Source organism: Ursus americanus, chromosome 7 (genome assembly GCF_024610735.1).
Source record: "Ursus americanus isolate L20-20 chromosome 7, mUrsAme1.1.p, whole genome shotgun sequence".
Lineage (NCBI taxonomy): Eukaryota > Metazoa > Chordata > Mammalia > Carnivora > Ursidae > Ursus > Ursus americanus.
The window spans coordinates 64,761,662-64,786,192 of record NC_142133.1 but is presented as its reverse complement, the minus strand read 5'-3'; the positions used below and the strand labels follow the sequence as shown (position 1 = coordinate 64,786,192).

At 44.1% G+C, this 24,531-nt stretch overlaps 1 protein-coding gene and 1 long non-coding RNA gene across 10 annotated transcripts in view; one reads left to right on the top strand and one right to left on the bottom strand.

The window, feature by feature from the left end:
* RBKS (ribokinase) overlaps nt 1-24,531 on the bottom strand; it is an 87,508-nt gene that overhangs the window by 25,034 nt on the left and 37,943 nt on the right. For 5 of the 7 annotated variants that reach the window (XM_045809163.2, XM_045809164.2, XM_087863755.1 and 2 more), the window contains exon 7: nt 18,896-19,084. The exons of 1 other annotated variant lie outside the window; for it this stretch is intronic. In XM_045809163.2, coding sequence (XP_045665119.1) covers nt 18,896-19,084 — 189 coding nt within the window. Of the gene's footprint in view, nt 1-1,728; nt 10,177-18,895; nt 19,085-24,531 lie in introns of those variants that run through there. One more of the 7 variants, XM_045809165.2, reaches the window with a different exon arrangement.
* The window catches only part of LOC123799889 (uncharacterized), a 30,458-nt gene continuing 22,242 nt past the window's right edge, over nt 16,316-24,531 (top strand). For all 3 annotated transcript variants that reach the window (XR_015725304.1, XR_015725303.1, XR_015725302.1), the window contains exon 1: nt 16,316-16,907. This is a non-coding gene — a long non-coding RNA (uncharacterized LOC123799889). The remainder of the gene's footprint in view (nt 16,908-24,531) is intronic.

Sequence of the window (24,531 nt, the reverse complement as noted above, 5' to 3'; positions counted from 1 at the left end):
GTGTCACAGAAGGGAAAAAAAGAGGCGGAGGACTGCCTAAATATTCGTTCTAATTTTATTTTCAATTCTACATTACATTAAACTCTCCTTGTACTCTTTAATTTACAGCAACTGCTGACACAAATTGGTGTGCCTTCTCTTCTTTGACATCAGTATTTCTCTTGAATTATGCATTTCCATCTGGAATGAGGTTTGGGGGCTAAAGCCGTCTTTATTTTAGATGAATGAAAACAGAGAGGGATCAATCGGGGGTTGAGTGCAAAACCAAAGCAACGTGGGGCTGATATACGTCCAAGCATCTCACTGCCCCAAAAGACTATAAATGGTATTAAAAAATGACACTGGTCTTTCAGTTTTCAACATATTGATTAAAATTCAACTACTAGAGAATAAGAAAAACTCTGTCAGCCTTCATCCCACAACTTCCAGATTCTTCATTTACTGGTACCCTACAAGTATTTGGTAACCATTTGTAAGAGTACAGATGATCATAAGAATTGCATCAATTCTGTTTGATCTCCACTGTACATTGGTTGTGGTGTTCACTGTCAGAGGTCAGCACCACGGACTGATCTGGCTCCATTTTTGGTGATATATGGCTCCTGGTCCAAGTCAACCAGTGGCCCATATTGACAGAGGTCATTTGCTGGCTCCATATGGGGCCTGATTCAGTGTCCACTCTCAGTTTCTGGTTTTTGAGGTTTCTGGGCTGGCCAGTCATGCCAGTAATGAAATGGGGCATTAAAAAAAAAAGATTATTTATTTATTTGAGAGAGAGAGAGAGAGAGAGAGCTTGCAAATGAGTGGGGGCAGGGGAGGAGCAGAGGGGGAGGGAAAAGGAGGGGAAAGGAATCTCAGGCAGACTCCACGCTGAGCGCAGAGCCTGATGTGGGGCTCGATCCCACAACCCTGAGATCATGACCTGAGCCAAAACCAAGAGTTAGAGGCTTAACCAGCTGAGCCACCCAGGTGCCCCGAAATGGGGCATTCTGATGAAGCTATTTGGAGTTAGCACTTGCGTCAAAATGACCATACGAAAATGCAGACATGCTGTCTCATATTACCAAATAACATACAGAACAGACATCCCTATCCCCATATCGTTTTCTGCACCTCATGCCACTCTTGGCCCAATCCTGGGCTCTGCCCTAAAAGCAATCCTCAGCCATCTCAGAAAACCCCCCATTTTTATTTTTTATTTTTATTTTTTTATAATTATATATTTTTAAATTATATTATGTTAGTCACCATACAGTACGTCCCTGGATTTTGATGTAAAGTTCGATGATTCATTAGTTGCGTATAACACCCAGTGCACCATGCAATACGTGCCCTCCTTACTACCCATCACCAGTCTATCCCATTCCCCCACCCCCTCCCCTCTGAAGCCCTCAGTTTGTTTCTCAGAGTCCATAGTCTCTCATGCTTCATTCCCCCTTCTGATTACCACCCCTTTCTTTATCCCTTTCTTCTCCTACCGATCTTCCTAGTTCTTATGTTCCATAGATGAGAGAAACCATATGATAATTGTCTTTCTCTGCTTGACTTATTTCACTTAGCATTATCTCCTCCAGTGCCGTCCATGTTGCAGCAAATGTTGAGAATTCGTTTTTTTTGATAGCTGAGTAACATTCCATTGTATATATGGACCACATCTTCTTAATCCAGTCATCTGTTGAAGGGCATCTCGGCTCCTTCCACGATTTAGCTATTGTGGACAATGCTGCTACGAACATTGGGGTGCATATGGCCCTTCTCTTCACTACGTCTGTATCTTTGGGGTAAATACCCAGTAGCGCAATGGCTGGATCATAGGGTCCCTCAATTTTTAACTTTTTAAGGGACCTCCACACTCTTTTCCAGAGTGGCTGTACCAACTTGCATTCCCACCAACAAAGTAGGAGGGATCCCCTTTCTCCACATCCTCTCCAACAATTGTTGTTTCCTGCCTTGTCAATTTTCACCATTCTAACTGGCATAAGGTGGTATCTTAGTGTGGTTTTGATTTGAATTTCCCTGATGGCTACTGATTTTGAACATTTTTTCATGTGTCTGTTAGCCATTTGTATGTCTTCATTGGAAAAGTGTCTGTTCATATCTTCTGCCCGTTTTATGATTTGTTTGTTTCTTTTGTATTGAGTTTGAGAAGTTCTTTGTAGATCTTGGATACCAGTCTTTTATCTGTAGTGTCATTTGCAAATATATTCTCCCATTCCGTGGGCTGCCTGTTAGTTTTTTTGACTGTTTCCTTGGCTGTGCAGAAGCTTTTTATCTTGATGAAGTCATTTTTAATCTTTACCGATCACACACTCCACCCCAGGAGTGGGAATTGGGGATAAGGTAAAAGTCTTTGCTTTGTACATTGCTTGATAGTTTAGGAAAGAGGAGAATTTTATGCTTTAGTTATCATGTTTACTGTGAAAAACGTTCTTGAATCAGTATGGCCACATGAAAGCAGCTCGATCATAATATTGTTTTGCTAAAATTGGCTGTGCCCAGCAGCCGTGGCATGACGTCACTTCCTTGCTAGAACAGCGACCAGTGCTTGACCAGCCTGAAGAACATGTAAGGGTCTGTTGTCAACCTGGGAGTGGTGGGCCATGAGGCCAGGGAACTCCTCAGGTTCCGGGGCAGGCTGCCATGGGCTCAGCAGGTGCTGCTCTGAGTCACAGCCCTCGCTGCTCTTCGGTCTGGCTGGCCACAGACAATGGCCTGTGGAGACTTGAAACTAGTTTAAAAACCCCATTCTGGCCAAAAATGTCTGTGGTGGATTAATTTATTCTATAATTTAAAGAATCCCATTATTGGAATGGAATTACTGAGAGAAGTAGAATCCTGAGTGTGAGCTAAACTGGAATAAAAAAAGGCCCATTCTTCAGGCAACATTAATGGAAGCTTTGTATATAAATAACTTGATATATTGGTGAGTAAATGGCACTTACAGCTAAAATGTCTGTGAGTGATTCACTGAGTTCTAAAGACGTCCCTTGCCTTCTGTGGTCAGCCATCTTTTTTTCTTTGGGACTCCACTATTCTAGACAGACAACAGTTAATCCAATATGATTTAGTATCTCACAAAAGATTCTGCTAAAACATTTTCTGCCAAATGTTCATCTTCCAACAGCTGCTTTTTTATGTCAGTGAGAGGTACTTGAAATAAAATCATTGTTCTCTGTGAAAACTGCGTGCTACATAATATAGAGCTACCAGATTATTAAACGGTAAAGACATCTGATAATATTAGCACCAACCACAGGTTCCACTTCTGCTGATGCACAAAATTTTGAGTAATTAGTCATTGCACAATATCGTATTTATATCCTTTTTTGCTTGAGCTGTTAGGCCACAAAATCAGTAGGCAGTTGCTGTTATAAAAGGATTCTCTGGGTTATTTATAATGTTTCTGGTTCCTTACAGTTGCTGGTTCACTCTCGGGTCTTGGGCTAATTGTACATGGTGGAAACAAAGGATGGAAGTGAACAATTGTTCTGAGAATCTCACTGCTGAAAGTTGGTGTGGATGATTCACAACCAACTGCGGGTGCCTTGGCTGGAATAGCTGGTGTTTTGTCTACACAACCCCAATTCGTCACATACTTGCTGATCTGTTACTTCATCAGGGGGAGAACGTGTAGTTACGTGAAGGTTGTGTTTGTATCTGGAGAAAGCTAGTGTCTCAGGCACAGGTGGTAGGGGAGATAATCTCAACCAGCACCGTGTTGCAAACGAGTTCCCTTCACATGCTGTTTACTTTAAGTGAAGGATAACTTTCTGCTCCAAATGCTTCTCTGTTGCACAGATCAGTGATTCACCAAAATGGGGGTGGCAGGCAGCCAGACATGCCCAATGGAAGGGCATGCAGAGATCACCTGGGCATTTCATTTTATTTTCTGTAAACTGCACTGCCATCTTCCGGGGCCACCTGCAGAGAATCACCAATGATATGGACTTGTTTCTGTTGGGAGTAGGTCTTGGTCCTTAGGTGAGTCAAGGCTCAAAACGTGCTGACAACCACTGACACTGGTAGAAGGATCTATTGGTTTTGACCATGAAACAAGCACCTTACTTGGTCCCCTACCCTTTTATTTTAAAGGAAATGAGCTACCGTTATGTTCTCTGAATTCTTAAGACTTCTCAAACTCACTTTTTTTTTAAAAAAAGATTTTATTTATTTATTTGACAGAGAGAGAGAGAGACAGCCAGCGAGAGAGGGAACACAGGCAGGGGTAGTGGGAGAGGAAGAAGCAGGCTCCCAGCAGAGAAACCTGATGCGGGGCTTGATTCCAGGACTCTGGGATCACGCCCTGAGCCAAAGGCAGACACTTAACGACTGAGCCACCCAGGCGCCCCCTCAAACTCACTTCTCAACATCCCAATTGCCACCTCCCTAGTCCAGGCTGCCATAATCTGTTACTAGACAGATCAATGCAACAGTCTGGGTGGTTCTCCCCGCCTCCAGTATTGTAATCTCCAATTACTTAAAAAAAAAAAAAAAGAATAAATTGGAGCCCAATGCGTGATGTGAATGCGGGACTTGAACTCACAACCCTGAGATCGAGACCTGAGCTGAGATCACGAGTTGGATTAATCGACTGAGTCACCCAGGTGCCCCTCCAACTTATTCTTTATACTCAGCCATGTTACTCTTTATTAATAGAGTACAAATCTGATAAAACCTATCCCTGCTTAAACTCTTCAATGGCTCCCCGCTGCCCTCTGGAGAATGTGCAAATTTCTGGTTCTGGCCCACAAAGCCCCTCACAACCCGTCCCTGTAAGAGCTACACCTCATCCTTTTCCATCCTTCCTTGTACTGCAAGCTCTTTCCACACACAGCTGCTTGAAAAGGCACCAACACTGACATATTCTCTTGGCTCTGGACCTTTCATGAGCTGCTGCCTCTGCCCGGGTTACCCTTCCCGAAGCTGACTCGTCCTTTAGCTCACCTTCCCTTGCCCCCTCAAAGCAGGGAAGCGGGCTCCTCAGGCCAGGTGGGCTCCCCAGCCGCACCCCATAGCACTTCAGGTGTATCCCCACCACGGCACTTCTCATTCAGCTGTGGGCTACAGACTCTTCCAGACTCAAGCTCTTCGGGGCCAGGGACTGTCTTATTACACCAGTGGCCCTATTATACTGGTGCACACCTGCTGTTTGCAATGCAGAAAATTAAAATACAGTGTGCTGAGTAAATGTGTGCACAGTGGGGTGCTCCTCACCCCATTTTGCCATGACTTCCCACAACGGTCTTTTCTGTTTCTTAAAGGACTGTGACTTTCTGTGTTTAAAGGACGGTGTTTTCAGTTCTCGAGGTCACTTCTGTTTCATCGACCCTGGAACAAGGATAAGGTGACACGCAGCCTCAGCACCCCAGGCTTCTCTCTCTAGTGGTTTTTAAAAATTTTTTTAAAGATTTTATTATTTGAGAGAGCGAGACAGATAGACAGAGAGAAGAGAGAAAGGGAGAGAGCACGTGAGGGGTGGGAGAGAGGCAGAGGGAGGCGGAGAGAGAATCTCAGGCAGACTCCCCACTGAGCACGAAGCCCAACCCAGGGCTCAGTCTCATGACCTTGACATCATGACCTGAACCAAAACCGAGTTGGATGCTCAACGAACTGAGGCACCCAGGCACTCCTCTGTCTAGCAGTTTTAAAAGACATGAAGAAGAGAAAAGAGAAAGTCTAATGTATACCTTCTAGGGGTTCCAGAAGGAGACGATTGAGGAAGTAGGGGAGGCAATAATAAAACATAGAATGTGTAAGAATTGTTCAGAATCGAGGAGAAACACAAATACTGAGATTCAGGAAGAACAGCGTCATGAGCAATATAAATGAAAATAAATTCAGATGTGGGCTCATTGTGGTAAAACTGCAGAATGGCAAAGATCAAGAGAAATTCTTACATAGATTGGTGATGGGTAGTAAGGAGGGCACGTATTGCGTGGTGCACTGGGTGTTATACGCAACTAATGAATCATCGAACTTTACATCGGAAACTGGGGATGTACTGTATGGTGACTAACATAATATAATAAGAAAATATTAAAAAAAAGAAATTCTTACAAAATCCTACTGTTCTGTTCAAATGCGTTTCTAAAAGCTAGCTTCTGACATAGGCTGCATCTTCACAGCACTAAGTGTCCTAAGCCAAGAGGTCTCATTGTGTTTGTGTGACATTTTATTTCTTAAAAACTACCTGAAGCAAAAATAGCAAAACATGAAGAAATAACAAAGCTGGGTGGTGGGTCCATGGGTGGTCATGATCTTGTTCTCTACACTTTTCAGTGTCATTGAACTATTTCACAATTTATAAAGAAGGAAGGAAGGGAGAACGGCAGGCAATCTGATTGGCTGAGGGAAGGAGTCAATATAAGTATTTGATGCAAATTATATTTCATGTAGAACTGAATCTACACAATTAGATTCCCACATGCTAAAACTAGAAGAGCAGACTAAATAGAGGAGATGGTTTTCTTTTCCTTTTTTAATTTTTTAAAAGATTTTATTTATTTATTTGAGAGAAAGCGAGAACACGTGAGCACGAGTGGGGGTGGGGAGGGACCGAGGGAGGGGAGAATCCTGAAGCAGGTTCCCCGCTGAGTAGGGAACCCGACATGGGGCTTGATCCCAGGACTCTAGGATCATGACCTGAGTCAAAGGCAGACACTTAACCGACTGAGCCACCCAGGTGCCCTGGAAGATGGTTTTCTTAACTGAGAACAGGACAGTCACGGGAAGTCACTTAGCAAATGTAACCACGATCTTTCTTTTCCTAATTTTCATTTGTTTTGACCAAAGGAAGGAAAAGGATATAAAACTTTTGTTTTTTGAGACCCTTTCAGGGGAGTTGTAATTCACCTAACCTCTGGACCCCCTCAACCCCCAAGTCAGATCGCTTTTCCAGGGTTGTACCACAGTACAGAGCCCTCCAATCGTGTTTAAAGGAATGGAAGGAGGAAGAGGAAAGTGTGAGTGACCAGCCGCCCCTTTACACCCTGTTCCACCGCAGTACGTTTTACTCACACACACATGCATGCACAACACTTATGCCACCAACAGATTATTCCCACAGTGCAGACGTACACAGAGTATTCACACCACTAACCTACAACACACCAAGGCAGACAGAAGTTCGGCAAGCCATGAACCACACACCTCTTTTTTCAATGCCTTGTTCACCTGTCAGCAACGACAGGCACGGAGGGCAGTGGTCTGGGCTCCAGCTCACTGGCCTCTACAATTTGGCTCCAGAAGGTTTTTCGCCTCTTAATTTTGGGTCTGCCCAAGAAACATCTTCACACACTGGAAACCACAGAGAACACGAGGGTAGCATCCTGGGAAGCGGGCAAGGAGCGGACTGCTGTCACTGCCATGTGATCACACTGCTCTCTGGGAGCTGGGAGAGGTGGACGGTAGCGGTAGGGAGCTCCAAGTCTTCACTGGGAAAGGATAAGCAAGCTCCTAGAACCTTAAACCATCGCCTCTTACTGGGACAGGGACTATTTCCTGTCCTTTCAATTAGGTGGCGTCGAGGCCCACAGCACACTCTAAATCTAGATTTAGATTTTGCTTTCTTGACTTTTGCTAAGGTTTTGACAGTTGTTTCTTTTTCTTCTCTACATCCTACCACCACCTCCATGCCCCTCTTCTCCACTACCATGGCTCTTTTTAATCTCTGGCTGGATTTGAGTTCTGAAGCAGGATCAGGGATCCAAGCTTCCGGCTCACGAGCCCTGGAGACGTTCGGCACCAGGCACATGTACGTGTGTGTCCAGGTCTGGCCGTACATGTACTTTAGGAAAACGGAAAACACAGCCTTGTATGTGGCTCTGGTCCAGTCCTTCAAAGTGAAGATGACATTTCTGATAAGCAGTTACAATTAGATTTTTAGAGCCCTGGGTTTTCAACTGATCACATGCAGGATTAAGAAAGATAATGTAAAATATTTAATTCTGCCTGATTAGCCAGCAAATGAGGTGATCTGCTGATATGGAAGTAATGTAATAAAGCTAACACGGACCCCCGGGCATGACAGATGTCTTGTGCCTTGTCCATCAGTCTCTTCAGCAATCACCTTGTCCTCTGTCCTTTCTTCATATTCAGTGAACTTCTTTTTGTCGTCTTCATCTTTTCTGGCAGTCAGAGTTGGCAGAGTTTGCTCAGATAGCCTGTCCATTTATTGATATCATTCCTAAGGTTAAGATGGATATTTCAGAGCCTCAGCTGGGTTATCTGTATTCTGTGATGCCGATTTCAGAGATGCCATTTACCCTCTGTAACTTAATTTTGGCCTGGCCTTTCTATGCAGGTAAAATAATCTAAGGATATGTTTTAAAATGGGAAACTGGGTGTTTTGTTTTCATAACATTAAAAAAAGCACATTTGTATCTGAGATTTATTCTTTCCCTTGGCATATTCAAGGTAGAATTTAAGGAATATAAGGAATCCTATAGATCTTTCAGTGCCCTGAGAACACGGGGACTCAGTGAGCCTAAGTGACCCTAATACATACACTAGTCACTTTCCCAGAAGGAAGTAGAACTCTTTCGTGATTTCACGAAATTTCACGTGATTTCACTATATGCCAAGCATATAGTAAGCAGTGGGATTGCCCAAAAAGGAACTCTCTGAGATGGACTTGAGGATGGACAGGAGTTTACTAGGCAGGGAAGGGGGAGTGTTTTTGTCTTTCCTTAAACTGGAGAGCTAGTTTGGGAATGTTAAAAAAGAGGAAATATATTTTCCTTAGCCTCTCTAGTTAGCAGTCCAGGCCCCTATTTAAAGAGGTTTCATGGAAAGATGATCTGGTCATATTCTCTAGGAGTGGTGCACCTCTCCTTTAGGTTTGGTCATTCAATGAAAAGAATGAATGGAAGTGGTCTGTGCCCAAAACTTTGATATCTGGACTGGAACGATCCTGCCACTACTATCTATGCAGTCCACCTCCTTGTCCTGTACAGGAAGATGCTGGAATCAAACGGCAGTGGGACCTGGGTTTCTTTCCAGTAATGTACAGAGCTAAGGTCATGCCCACTCCGTGTACTGGAGAGTGATGCGAGCTCCTGGTACATGCTTCCGGGTACTCCGCAGGATCCAGGTACCGTAAAAGACACACAGGGACCTACTAATGAGCACTAAGAGGTACTGGGTGCTTACACATGCCAGGCACTGTTCTTATATGGGTTCCTGCCTTCAAGTGAGGCTGCAATCTATGGCACAAAGCAGGCAGTGCCTTTGCAAGATCTGGAAGCTTCTGAAAATCTAGAGAAATGGAGTGATTACAGAAGCCTGTATCATGACAAGTAACAAGGAAAGTCAGTGCTGAAATGCCATATAGGAGGGACTGAAGGGTGGGCGGACTGCTATAACATCAAGAGACAGAGGGGTGTGGTAGAGAGTACCTGGACTTAGGAGTTGGACAGACAGACCTGGAATCAATTCCTGGCTCTGCCAACTTGCCAGCTGTCTGACTGGGCAGACTGTTTGCCTTTAGGAGCATTACTTTCCTCCTTTCTAAAAAGGGCATTAACCCCGTCTGGCAGGGTTGTTCGGAGCACACAAAGCCTAGCACAGCCTAATGCCTGGCTTTTGGGCATTAGCCCCATGTTCCCAAGAATCTGTGAGAATCACGGAGGTCGAAGATGCCTCAGAGATCACCCACTCCAGACACGTCATGTTTGGAGCACAACCCAAGCCCAAATGTATGAGTCCTTTGTCCAAAGAAGCCTGCAGGTTAATGGCTAAATCGGGGTTTGAGCTTAGGACATCATCTGGCCTTACCTACTGGGACCGAGGATTGCAGTTAAACCATAAGCAATACTCTTAAGATAGTTCACCAGAAAGGTGATTTAGGCTGATCCTGTTAGTTCGCTTCAGATTATTTTCTCCTCACAAAACAGCAGACTTTTCAGTATTTGCTTTAGGTCGCTTCTGAAGTATGCTCATTTGCTTTCTTAAGTGTTAGTCTGCTTGCGCTGCCATATAAAAAATCACCGGCTGGGTGGCTTAAACAACAGAAATTTATTTCTCACAGTTCTGGAGGCTGGAAGTCCAAGATCAGGGTGCTCACAAGGTGTGCTTCATTCTAAGGCCTCTTCTCCTGGCTGGCAGGGGGCCGCCATCTTGCTGTGTGCTCTGATCTCCTTGAGCCTACACAGAGAGTGAGCTCTCTGGTGTCTCTTCCTGTAAGAACATTAGTCCTATGGCTCCATCCTTATGACCTCACTGAACCTTAATTACCTCCTAACTTCAAGATACGAATTTTGTAGGGGACACATTTCAGTCCAAAGGATGGTGTTACATATGTTCCTCCATCCCTCATGAGCCATTCCATTCAGGTCTGTTTCAAACGGGAGGTACGTGGACGATGAAGTATGTGAACTGTTAAGTTCTTAAACATGAGGTATTGCCTATGGTCTGGCCCTTTTGACAGTTCCTTCAGATCATCAACTAACAGAGATCGAGAAATGTGGCAAAGCCAAATTCAATATAATATTAATTGTGGCAATGAGGGTTAAAGAGTTTAAGACATGTAGGCAGACCCATTCAGAAAGAAAATGTGACCATGGGTAAAGCTTCTCTGAAGATCTGCCATGCATTTGAGTGAGGAACAGAAACAGTGCAACTCTGACATTTATTCTGTTATTTCCAAGGCAAACTGTATAGAATGACATATTTTTGAGGGAAATTGTTTCTTTGGAAAGATTAAAGGAAAAATATCCTGTCAAAAGCGTGTAGTGAAATATCTAGACTTAAAAAGAGGCCCCAGTGCCTGGATCTGAAGGCAATGAAGAGCTATTTTTTTGGCATCAGGTGTCTATCCATTTAGAAGTCATCTTAAGACAAAGGGCTACTCAGCCTACTTACATAGATATTTTGGAATACTTGAGACCAAGAGCGAATCTGGCCAATTACAGGCTTCTTTGTGAGGAAACTGCTCAGCATACTCTTTGAGAAATGATATCCCCTCTCCTATTTGCTAGATATGGCTCCAAACAGTTTTTTGCTGTGTCCCCAAATCATATATCCTCCAAATTTTGAAGTAATGCATGACAAATAAAAGGTCATGGAAATACTAAAACAATTCATTAGAATATGGAGTGGGATGTAGAAGTCCTCCTTTATGACACCTGCCTCCTGTCCCCTTCCCATGAGCAATGATCATAGTAGTTTGGTGGGGTTCCCCCCCCAGATTTTAAAAATTTGCTTTTATTTACTGACAGAGTTATTTTTAGGTAAATTGCACTATTACTATTATAATTTGATTTTCTCCTTGATTATGTAGCTATGTCCGATCAATTTTTGATTATTATAAACAAAGCTGGAATACATATTCTTGTAGAAATATTTGTATATATGAACATTTCTGCAGGATAGACTCTTAGAAGGTTTACTGGGTCAAAGGGAAAGCACATTTAAAAAATTGGTAAACTGTCAAACTGCCCTCTGAAAACACTGTGCTTTCAATTTATTTGGACTTTGACATTATCAGTCTTTATTTTTTGCCAAACTGATGGGCATGAAGGGGGGGATCTCACAGTGATTTTCATTTGTATAATCCTGATTTCTTGTGAGGTTGAACATTAACATTTATTTTCTGTATTTCTTTTTCAGTGAATTGCCCTTTACATTGTTCTAGAGAAATGGTTGATCTTTTTGAGTTGTGGAGGCTTCCCCTAATTACACATATTAATCTCTGCTGGGGCAAATATTCAAATTTTCCATGAACAGATATTCAAAAGTGCATGAATGGGTCTGAAAAAAATATGGAAGGATTTATACTAAGAGGATAATGGTGGACGGGGTGCCTGGCTGGCTGGGCCGGTGGAGTGTGCAACTCTTGATCTCAGAGGTTGTAGTTTCAAGCCCCACGTTGGGGGCAGAGACTACTTAAAATAAAATCTTTAAAAGGATAACCGTGGTTACATCTAAGTGGTAGACTCACAGGTATTTGACTTTCTTCTTTATACTTTTCTATGTTGTCTGCTTTTTTCTCCTCTTGAGAACTAAGTATGTATTAATTTTATGAATAGAAAGAAAAAACCCCAGGAGACTGATAAGTAGGGTCAAGGTGCTCTCAAGGCCCTTCTAAAAGACAATTTTCCAAGATACTTTGAGCAGTGGCAATATCAGTAGATACTTAATTTTCCTGAGGTCAAAATGTGGAGGAAATGACAGTGACTTCTTGGATAATAAATTGATAATGGCGGTTAAAGTTAGCTTTCTTGTTTTATAGTTACCTCTTCAGCACCAAGATTCGATTGCTCTTTACCCACAGTGTTTTCCTCTCCCAACCCCTTTTCCAAGTCCTGGCAATCAACAGTAGGGGAGCTCAAACTCTATCTTGGCTATAATGTAAGTTTCTGGACAGAACTGTGCAAAGGCTCTTTTCAAGGACAAAATGGAGTAGGAGCTACAAAGACCCCTCAGAAACCCTACTAATTATTGACAAACGCAAAGAATGTGTGTGTTCCTCAGAAAGAAAGAGGTGGGAGGAGAGAGTGCCTTGCTAGGGAAACACATTTTAAGGAATGTCACAAAGACTAACACTGGCAGTGCCCGTGTAAGAACTGGTGAGTGTTCAGTCCTCTCAGCAAGACTATGGCTAAGTAGGAAACACCTCGGTTTGCCTGAGTTGAGGAACAGCTCTTAAGAGCTCTAAAGTCATTGGTTCTAATGACGTCTGGTAATATTAGCTTGGTCTTCTACTGGCTAGGGGGTGGGAATGGGAAGAGGATGAAGTCTGGGGGGAAAAGTCATATGAAGATGGGACAATGGCCCTTCGAATCTGGGCTTTCAAAGGCTGAGCTGTCATTCTGAATGGTGCCTCAGAGGTAGATTAATGGGAGCCAATCCTTAAGAACAGACTGGATGGCTGAAGGCCGGGTCCTGGGATGTGGGGAATACACTACAGAGAAATTACCTAGGAAAACTGGGGGTGACCTATCAGTCGCAGCAATCACTGTATCTTCATGAGTGCTTCTGTGCAAACTTGAAAACAAACCACCCCCACTTCCGGCTGGTGCAATTTCTAGTTCAGAGCTGACTCTCCCAGCCCTGAGTTATCTGCTGGGGGCATCCAGTACTGCCTCGTGCCTCACCCAGCAACTGTGAATACTACAGGACTCAAACATAACGGGCAGGAAAAAGGAATAAAGAAGAGGTAAGAGAATCCCCATGCCCCTGTCTTTGGATTACTGTCAGCTTACTTATATACCCTGCATTATGATGCTTTATTATAAGGTGAGCAATTCTTGGGAAGACGGATTTAGCCTATAGGCTGAGTTCTTAAAAAATAAGAGTCTGAATGTAGATTCTAGGACGTAACCGTTTACATGTAGAAAAGCAATTTCTAAATCAATCTGTAGGCCAAGGATAACTAACGTTGTATCACACTAGCACGATAACCTAAAATAGTACCATGCTTAAATGTGTGCGACTCTTGACTAGGGAGTGGTTAGTTAGTGCAGTCGGCACAAGAAGGCCTAGCCCCCTAACGTTCGGGGTGCAAGACAGCACAGAGGACAGGAAGGCCGGGGCATTTTGAGGCTGAGATTCAGATAAGAGAGAGACAGAGAGATGGGAAAAGAGACACATCGGTCATGTCTCCCAAACTGAGCGGAGGACATCTGCACTCCCGTCACCATCTCACTGTAGTACAACAGGAAACACAGAGGTAAAAACAGACGTGATACAGCCAACGACTGACGCAGAGGTGAGCTGAATAGAGCAGTCGGCAGGAGCACCGACGTCGAGCGGGAAATGGCTCCTTCTAGAGCAGGCTGCCTGTCGTGGGTGGACAAGATGAACCAACTGAAGGGGTTTCCACCGGCCATGCCACCCCCGATTTCTCTGTCTCAGTTTGGCTCTGTTGAGGTGTGACTCACGAAAATGATGTACATTTAGGTCGCACGACGTGATTTTTTTTTTTTTTAAAGGTGTGCATCGTGAGGGATTAGGAGGAGGAGAAAAGTGAGGTCATAAACTGCCTGAGAGTGAGTAATGTCCTCCTGACAGAAGAGTGAAGGCGCCCATTTGTTCAGGAGAAAATGCCTCCCTGGGAGCTCCTCGCCTCACCGTGTGAATTATCTCCTCTTTATTAGACTTATGAAGAGGCTGAACAGCGGTGTGCAGAACAGGCAAGGGTTTTCATAATGACAGTGCAGGACGAGAGGACAAAGACAGCGTAAAAAGGCTGAGGGAGATTCTACACCCAGAAAATAACCACCCTTGTTTCCTGTGTCACCTCCGCTCCGCTGGGGGGATGCTGAGGGCCCATTCAGTAGACTCAGTGGAGCAATGAACTGGAAGGTTCTTTATCACAAGAGTATCCGCTCGTCGGTGAAGTGCCTAGATGGATCTTTTTGTTGTCGTTTCACCTTTGTTTTCTAAATTGATATAATTCACATACCATAAAACTCACCCTTCAAAAGTGTGTAGTTCAGTGGTTTTCAGTATATCCACAAGGTTGTGCACCCATCACCACCATCTAATTCCAGAACATTTTCCTCGCCCCAGCAAGGAATCCTGTACCCATTAGCAGTCACGCTCCCTGTGCCCCCTTCCCAGCTGCTGGCAGCCATCACTCCACCTTGTTTCTAGAGATTTACCTATTCTGGACATGTCATCTATACGGAAGCATATAATATGTGGCCTTTTATATTTGTCCTTTTTTCAAGATTTTTAAAATTTATTTATTTATTTATTTATTTATTTATTTATTTATTTAGAGAGACAGCATGAGTGGGAGGGGCAGAGGGAAAGGGAGAGAGAGAATCTCAAGCAGGCTCCATGCTGAGTGTGGAGTGTGACATGGGGCTCGATCCCAGGACCCAGAGCTCATGATCTGAGCTGAAACCAAGAGTGGGACACTTCACCGACAGCGCCGCCCAGGTGCCCCCGTGTCTGTCTTCTTTCACTCAGTGTAATGTTTTGGGTGCTCATCTGTGCCGCAGCCTGCATCACTATTCTGTTTTATGGCTGAATAATATTCTATGTATGCACCATATGCACCGCAATTTGTTTATCCAATCATCTGTTGTTGCAAGTGAGGTTGTTTCCAATTTGGGGCCGTGAGGAATAATGCTGCTATAAACATTTGTGTATAAAGTTTTGTGTGGCCACGTTTCCATTTCTCTTGGGCGTACACCTAGAAGTAGAATTGCTGGGTTGTATCGTAACTCTAAATTTAACTTTCTGAAGCACTTCCAGACTGTTTCCCAAAGCATTTCCATTTCCATTTTACCTTCCTACTGGCATTGTTTGAGGGTTCTGATGTCTGCATGTCCTCCTGATGCCTTGTTATCATCTCTTTTTGATTCCAGCCATTCTAGTTGGTGTCAGGTGGTATCTCACTGTGTTTTGTCGTTCCAGAAAAAGATCAAAGCCATCCATGTATATAGTGTAAAAAGACAAGTCTTAAAGAGTAAATGCCAGAACCATTTCCATGAGGCAAATACTTGAAATTCCTTCAGCGGTTTCTTCTCGTATTTATCTTCAATTCCTGGTAATAAGCTTCTACTGCTGATTCTTAAAATCAGTTTCCCATATTCTCTCTTGACTTCCGCCTCTGAAGGATGGGAATTCAGCTCTCTTCTCTTCCCCCTTGTGCACGCAGACACACACACACACACACACACACACTGAATCGTTCCATCTTCAAGACAGGATTATAATCTCCATGTTGGGATAAATCGATAATTGGCACTTACACTGTTAGGAGTACGTATTCACAGCCATGCAGTGTGTGAAGATTATATTTACTTCATCAGACTTTAACCCTTGGACTGCAGACGACGTAGAGCAAGAATTTGCCTCTTTTCTTCACTGCCACAGTTTTCTGCATATTAATTTCTACTTCACCCTCAAATTCTGCAAGAAAGCTAAAAATCTCTGGGCATATTCAAACCCAAGGATATTCCACTGTTTCTTTCTTCGTCCTTTCTGGCTTTTCTTTTTTGTTTCGGGGAGACATTCCTCCAGGGCTCTCCACTCTCCTGCTCTCACTGGGACGGCCTGGTTAGGGGCTGGCTGCGTCACGGCGGCCCTGGGACTCCCCTTCATCGTCCCGACTTCTCTCCTTGGTGGCCTCGCCTGCTTCCTGAATCCTGTGTCTCCCTTGGTCTTAGTTTTGTTCTTCAGTTTATAACAGCATATCTTCCAGTAGCTTCTTTATTCCTCCATTCCTGCCTGTTTTGTGTTAAATAGATGTTTTTAAGGGTACCACTGTAATTCCCTTGTTTCTTTCAGGGTTTTGTTTTTTGGGTTTTTTTTTTTTTTGAGTTCTTTTCATAGTAATTGTACTGGTGACTCCTGGTAACACCTTAACTTAGAACAATCTAGTTTAGACTAATACTGGCTTCATGTCGATAGCGCACGAAGTTGTTTATGGCTGCTTTCACGCTACCATGGGGCAGGTGAGTAGTTGTGACAGACCGTGTATACGTAAGGCCACTGAAACTTCACTCTCTGGCCCTTGATAGAAAACACTCGCTGATCTCGATCCAGTGCTCTGATCTTCGTGATCCCGTTCTCGGCCTCCTGCCTCCAAGCATTAAGTAATCGTTTCTCCTCTGAGCTCCCACTGGGTTTCACCTTCCCTGAAACCGAAGCATTAACTGCACGTGCCGAGGAAGCAAATGAAGGGGCGCAAGACAGTAACCACAAAGCGTGAGCCCTCCTTGTGCACCTTGCTGTATCTCAGACGCTCAAGACGCCGTCCGTCATCATCTATGACGTCCAGTCCGCCGACACAAGATGGCTCTGAGGATAATGACTATCGATTCGTGTCGGAGCACGTCCACGGCTGGTTTCCTCGTCACTCGGTCCCGGCCCTGGCGGTGCATCGCCCCACAGGTGTTCTGGGCTGGGCAGGGCTTGTGTCCGTCTGACCAGCAGCCACTTCCCGTCCTCTGGTAAGAGTTCTTTGATTTCTTAGTTGACACCAGGGATGGGGACGGGACATGGGGCGCCGTGTGGGCAGGCAGCTGCCGGGGACCCCTCCCAGGAGGGGCCTGCCTGAGCTCAGAGGCCAGCACAAGGCAGACAGAGCCAACAGGGAGAGTGAGAGCAAGGCCCAATGACAGGGCTTCTCCTCTGCACTTGGCCGCACCTTCACACGTCCCAGTCAGGTGCACCAAATAAACCCCTGGTTCTGTGTAGACCCGTCTGAGTTGTGCTTTGGTAGCTGTGACCCACCCAGACACTGGAAGCAGAGGCTGAGTCTCTATGGGGGAGCCATGTAGGCCCGACATCTTCACGAGGACGTTCATTTTTAAGGTATAGTTTTTGCCCATCATATGCATTTTAAGTAAGCTTTGTGTCCAATGTGGGCCTTGAACTCATGACCCTGAAATCAAGAGTCACATGCTATACTGACTGAGCTGGCCAGGCGGCCCCCCCCCCCCCAGGACCCTTCATTTTCAGCAAAGGAGGAGTAAACTGTTCTGCTCTGTTCAGGACCCGGACAAGCTTTAGTCTAATGCAGGGTCGATTTCAGAACTAAGAAGGAACCTCTTACATCAGGTGACTGCTTGACAGAATAGAAAATGGTTTCCAAAGTGACTCAGTATGAAGAGGATGACAACACCGAGTATAATTTATCAAATACCTGATCAAGCACCCTGTGAAAGGCATCGGGGTATAATTTCATGTTAGAAAAGCATTCCTTGTACGTATCTATTTTTCAAAGCGTATGTGCACCCATAACTTCATCAGATTCGCCTAGGCTCCTTTTTAATAAATGATCCATATTTCAAAGTCTTTTTTAAGCATAAAGGCCAAATTATATTTTATAAATAATTACATAGTAATTTCTTACAAATAAGAATCCTAAAATGTTTATTCCTCCTCAACTCTAGTTTTGGGTTCCTGACATTTATTTACTTTGCTAAGCAGCTCTTCTCTCTTTTTAAAAATTTTTTTAAGTAGGCTCCGCACCCAGTGTGGAGCCCAATGTGGGGCTTGAACTCATGACCCTGAGATCGATACCTGAGCTGAGGTCAAGAGTCGCCTGCTTTACCAACTGAGCCACCAAGGCGTGCCCCCAGCTTTTCTAAATTCTAGGCCATAAACAAATAATTTTTATTTTCCCAGTTTTAGAGGAACCCTAAGCTTTTTTTTCTAACTTGTTTCCCTTCCACCCCATTCTGGGCTGTGACTTGTCCACTTAACCTGCTCGTCCTTAATGCAGCACCTTATACAAGAAATGTCTGGCGTCCATGGGCTGAGTTTTGAACCCCCAGCTCTGTTACATCCTAGCATTATGGTCCTAAGCAAGTTTCTAAATCTGTAAAAGGAGGACAGTAACCTGCCTCTTGTAACTGTCGTAAAGATTATATGAGATGTATCCAAAAGAGACACAGTAAGCATATAGTAAATGTTAATGTTATTATTTGTTGGCTAAAAGAGTGAGTTCTGCCAGCCAGTGCTCCTTGCTCTTTCGTTCCACACGAGAGGCTTGTACGAACCAGAGATTGCTACAGCATCCAAAATCTAAGCCCCATGAGACAGAGACTTTGTTTTGCTCACCACTATAGCCCCAGCACCTAATAGATGACCGGCATATAACAGGGATTCAGTACGTATTTATTGAATCAATGAATGACCATAGGTAATACAGGCATAATGGTACCAATATAGGTGATACAGGTATAATGCTCCTAATATTCTGATTTTATGGATGAAGAAACTGAGGCTCAGAGAGATTAAGTGACTTGGATAAAGTCCCCCAGCTGGTTAGGGAAGGATTAAGATCTAGTCCTCCTGCCTGGTTTTTCTTCTCTTCTACCACATCACCATCTCGGGCCCTTACCTCATGACCCAAAAATTCAGGTGCAGGATCTTTGTTACTAAATGATGATTTTCAAGGGGGCAGAAATGATTCTGAAATTTAAAAACCTACCGTGGTATCCACAGCCTTGACTTTCTCAGTGGGAATGTGCTTTGGCATGGGTTCTGTCTGTGACAGCATCACACATCCTTCAGCACCTAAGGTGACAATGACCACGTGGCAGCCCCTTTCCATGAGCACGAGTGCCGCCTGCCCGGCGTCCGCAGGGCTGCCGACCGCCAGGCCAGTTAGGATCTCAGCCTGCGATACAGACAAGTGAGAGGAAATGGCAGTGAGAAAAGTAACCTGGGTCCACTTCCAGATTAGATTTGTTTTTCTAGAAAATGTCTGTCTCCTTTTGCATAACCACCAACGCCGTGGGGAACTCTGATGCATACTGGCTCAGGGAAAGGAATAAAAAACCCAGTAACAATGACAACAAAAATGAGCTCTCAAGGACATTCTTGGGACAACTGGGGAAATTTGAATGTGGCCCGGATGTTAGATGACAGTACAGAATTATTAATACTTTTCTTAAGTGCGATCACGGTTTTGTGACCCCTCCTAGGAGCGCTGATGTCTTTAGGAGTTGGGTATCATGTTATCTGCAACTTACTCTGAAATGATTCAACACAAAAAGAAACGCACACAGGGGAGAGAGGAAGCAAAATAGCAAATGTTACCAACCGTCTGGGCGGACAGAATAGGACTATTCATTGTATCGTTCTTCCAGCTTTTATAATTTTCATCAAAAAGAGTTACGGGGAACAAAGAATTCTACAGAAGAAAGGAAGAGGGGAGGGAAGACAGGAGAAAGGGAGAGGCCGCTGCCAATGATTCTGATATAAATCATGGCTGTAAATGTCACACCTAAGGCCGTAATTCTTCTAGGCCCCTCTTGGGCCATAAGGCCTTTCTCTTATTGCTAGTTACAGCTTTCCACGTTTGCACAACACCCATTTCTTGTGTTTGTTTTTGCTCAAGAAGATGGAAGCAGGGTGGGAGGGGCGCTGATACGTGGCAGAGAGAGCAACGTGCTGACGTTCAGGACATGTCCGCTACTGACTGACTCGGGGACCTTCCCCAAGTCCCGTACAACCTGTAAAGTCAGGGCCTGCACAGGAGCACAGGTCTCTCCCCGAGTGTAAAAAGGGCTCTGGCTGAAGTAGGGGTGAAGGACTGTAGCCCTGCTTCCTCATCCCCTAGGCACCCCTCCGGCATCTCTGGGGACCCTCTCTGGTTCTGAAATTAGTGGCTGCAAAATTACTGGACTAGATGCATTATAGGATACTTTTGGACTCAAAACGTTTATAACCAAATTCTGTCTTTTCTGTAACCTACTTCTTCCTAAGAAAGGGCCTGTCTCTTCCTGTGCCTGCTCTGAACACACCCAGATTAACCCTTCTTGGGGCCTATAAGTCACCCCGCCCACAGTGCCTGCTCCTTCTGGGCTTTGGTCTTCCCCAGCAGCAAAGGTTTCATTAACTTGACCATGTGTCCTTCCTGAACCATCTTTTCCACAAACCCTTTCTGTCTAAGTTGGCTTTGCCTTGAGGCCACCTTCTGTTTCCTTTTCGTAAGTTTTTCACTGATCGTCATCGCTGAGACCACTTATGTCTGTGGGGTTAGATGGTCTATTTTCAGAAACACTGAGTTCTTATGGTTTCTAAAAACCTGTTAAAAAACTATTCTTTGATGAAAAGATCCTGAACATGACAAATAATGCAATAAACACCCATGTACCTACCACCTGCTTTTAATCAATCTTAATGTGTTAACTTTATTTGCTTCAGATATTTCTCTTTAAAGAAGGTAAATCATGTTTTTCATAGATATTATTTAGCAATGTGCTTTTTCTCTTAATATAATTTCATTTGTGTTAATACGTGTAGCTCTATTTCTGTTGAAATGTACTGTATTCCATTCACTACAAATATATTACAAATATACTATAGGTTAAAAAAAATCTGTTCTCCTTTTCATGGACATCAATTTTTCCATTTTCCCCTTTTACAAGCAACAAAGTATTGGATATTCTTATCACTTATAGGTTATCTATCTTTTTTCCCTCTGGCCATTTAAAAATATTTTTCTTTTCTAAAGATTTTATTTATTTATTTGACAGAGATAGAGACAGCCAGCGAGAGAGGGAACACAAACAGGGGGAGTGGGAGAGGAAGAAGCAGGCTCCCAGCGGAGGAGCCTGATGTGGGGCTCGATCCCAGAACGCTGGGATCACGCCCTGAGCCGAAGGCAGACGCTTAACCGCTGTGCCACCCAGGCGCCCCTAAAAATATTTCTGTCTTTACATCTCATTTTATGAAGTTCCATTAAAATTCTGTTAGTAGAGAGTTATATCCATTTATCTCAGGTGATACTTTAAAAAAAAAAAGATTTTATTTGTTTGAGAGAGAGAGGGAGAGCGAGAGGAAGTGAGAGAGAGCGTGAGCAGGGGGAGGAGCAGAGGGAGAGGGAGAAGCAGATTCTGTGCTGAGTGTGGGGCCCGAGATCATGACCTGAGCAGAGATCAAGAGTCGGATGCCCAACTGACTGAGCCACCCAGGCACCTGGGGTGGTACTTTTAATACACTTTTGATCTGAGGACTCATGCCCTTCTTCAGTTCTAGACAACACCTTCTGGTTTTTCCTCTAATATTGCTTCTCTCCAGTTCCCTCCTTTCTCTTCTTCTTTCGCTCCAATTAGACGTATGTTAGAGCCACTTGAGCTATATTTAATTTCTCTAGATTCCTCCTTAATATTTAAAAAAATTCTTTCTGTGATACTTTCTAGGTGAATTGAGTTTTTCACTTGTTTGTGAATTGATGAATTCTCTTTCAATTCACCAATTCTTCATTCCAGTCTAATGTTTATCTTCTTAATGAGTGTTTTATAGAAAAATTTCAAAGGTGTTTTTTCATTTTCAAGATTTCCAATTGAATGGTTTTTAGATTCACATATCGTTGCTTTGATTCTGTTTGTCTTTCACACTTAACTTTCTCCTTTTTTAATGAATGAGAATCTCAGTCATATTTAAAGTCTTTTTTGCATTGCTTCATTATTTGAATTTCATTCATCTTAGACTGTTGATTTTGTTGGATAACTCTCTTTTTTTTTTAAAGATTTTATTTATTTGAGAGAAAGAGAGAGAGCATGAGTGGGGGGAGAGGCAGAGGGAGAAGCAGGCTCCCCGCTGAGCAGGGAACCTGACGCGGGGCTTGATCCCAGGACCCTGGGATCATGGCCTGAGCTGAAGGCAGACACCCAACCGACTGAGCCACCCAGGCATCCTGTTGGATAATTCGAGCATTATGTTTCTTCATTTGCAGGCTCACGTTGCTCTCTGTGAGTTGGGGAATCCCATACTCCAGCTCCCACTACGCTTACCCTGCCTTTCCAGTGGTTTCATAGCTGCATCCATCAGGCCCGAGAGTCTCTAAACCAGAGCCAGGTGTTATGTCGGCACTATGGAGTTCCTGTTCTGCTGTTATCAGCGATATTGCCAATCCAGTCACACTCCCGGTCACCAAGTTAGCAGTGGCCTTGATTCCTTTCTGACCACAGGCAGTACCTCTGTCCTCCTGTCTCCTCAGCTTGGTAGCTTTACATAATGCTGTAGCCTCAGTAGCAGGCCTAGAAACTTCCTCTACCGTTTTTGGTTAGCAGGTGAGCCTCAGCCTGGTATCTCTGGGTTCCAGCAGTGGGCACTGCTCCAGTCTCCCCTGGGGGCCCCATTTTTTTTTAAAGGTTTTATTTATTTATTCATTCGACAGAGATAGAGACAGCCAGTGAGAGAGGGAACACAAGCAGGGGGAGTGGGAGAGGAAGAAGCAGGCTCATAGCGGAGGAGCCTGATGTGGGGCTCGATCCCACAACGCCGGGATCACGCCCTGAGCCGAAGGCAGACGCTTAACCGCTGTGCCACCCAGGCGCCCCTGGGGGCCCCATTTTTAGTGCCCGTGACCCACTGGAGGTCCCTTGCACCTACGTCTGCTTCTAGCACACTCAGGCCTGAACACTCTAGGACTCTGTTCCCTTTCTGATCTGTGGAGTTATCTTGTTTCTGAGCTTGTGAGTGTCTTTTCATTGTCTCTTGTATATTTATATATTAATGGTTTGTATGTGGAGCAGAGAGAGTTGTTTTTCTTTTTCCTATCTTCTCTTTCTCCCTTTCCCTTCCCTTCCCTCCCCTCCCCTCCCCTCTCCCCCTTCCCTTCCCTTCCTTTTCTCAGAGAGAGAGCAATGAGGTGGGGCCAGGGAGAGGGAGAGAGAGAATCTTAAGTAGGCTCCGCACCCAGCATGGAGCCCGATGCAGGGCTTGCTCTCATGACCCTGAGATCATGACCTGAGCCAAAATCAAGATTTGGATACCTAACCAGCTAAGCCACCCAGGTGCCCCCAGAGAGGGTATCTTAAGGCATGAATTTACATTATTATCATAATTAGAAGTTATCCATAAGAACACTAAGCTTTTAAAGTTTTTTTTTTTTCTCCATTGAGTGTTTGAGATCAATTTTCTTAAAGACCAAAATTTGTTCATTTGTTCATTCATTCAAAGAGCATTTACTAGGTGTCAACTATATGCCAGGTACAATATAACAGATGGTAATTTCCAAAGATAACTCTATCAATATATATGACATCGTATATGCTCTTTTCACACTGTGACAAGGGCAATCTTCTATCGAGGGGTGGGGCAGGAGGGCAGACTTTCCTGCCTCAGTCAATAGAATGGGCCAGAAGGGATGCTGTGGGACTTTGAAGTAGTAAGTAATTTGAGCTGTGATGAGTGTTTGAGGAATAAATACAGGGCTCTGCAAGTACGTAGCAGGCAAATCTAAGCCAGCTGGCAGTGGAGGGTGAGCAAGCTTCTTACTGGGAAACGGTTACTATTTCCCACAATCCCTTTCTCCTAGCACAAGGCCTGGCCATGGTGGTCGCTCTGAAGTATTGCATGACCTACTGTGAGTTGTTAAAATTAGTTTCCTTGTGGCAGTCTTCTTTTCTGTTTACTTCATGTTCTGAGAGATCAAATTAGCAAAAAGGCAGGTCAGGAAATCCTGGAAACATTCATTCAGCCTTTGAACCACACGGACAATCACTATGATAGTTCTTTAATTACTAACTTTCTCTCTCTGCCTGTTGCATTGTATCATGTGTCCTGCCTCCCAATGTTGAGAGAGAATGCTGGGCTAAAACGGTCTGGCCAAGAAAGGGAGAAATACTGAAATTTTCTTCCTAACATGCTTCAGAATGAATGGCACGCTCCGAATGTGTTGGTAGATGTTTTATGCAGCTCTATCCATTATGACCCTCAGATGGACTGAGAGGGCCCATTCCTAATAGAGGGCCCCCCGAGGGCCTTCCCGTGCCATCAATGGAGCGCCTATGTCTGTCCACCCCTGCGGTCCAGGGTCTTCACAAGAGGGGGCAGCAAGTGCTCCAGGGGTTGTATATTACTGAGGGTTGTTGGACCAGCTGAATTTGAATTTCAGATAAATAACAAATCATTTCATAGTATAAGTACATTTAATATATTATTTGCTGTTTATCTGAAATTCAAATTTAACTGGGCATCCTATATTTTTATTTGCCAGATCTAGCAACTCTAATATTAATTAGCCCATAGAATGTAGAATTACAAAAGAAAACAAACCACCAATAGTGTGATGGCAGGGAGGGGACTAAAATTAGCTGAGGTTTGAGAAGT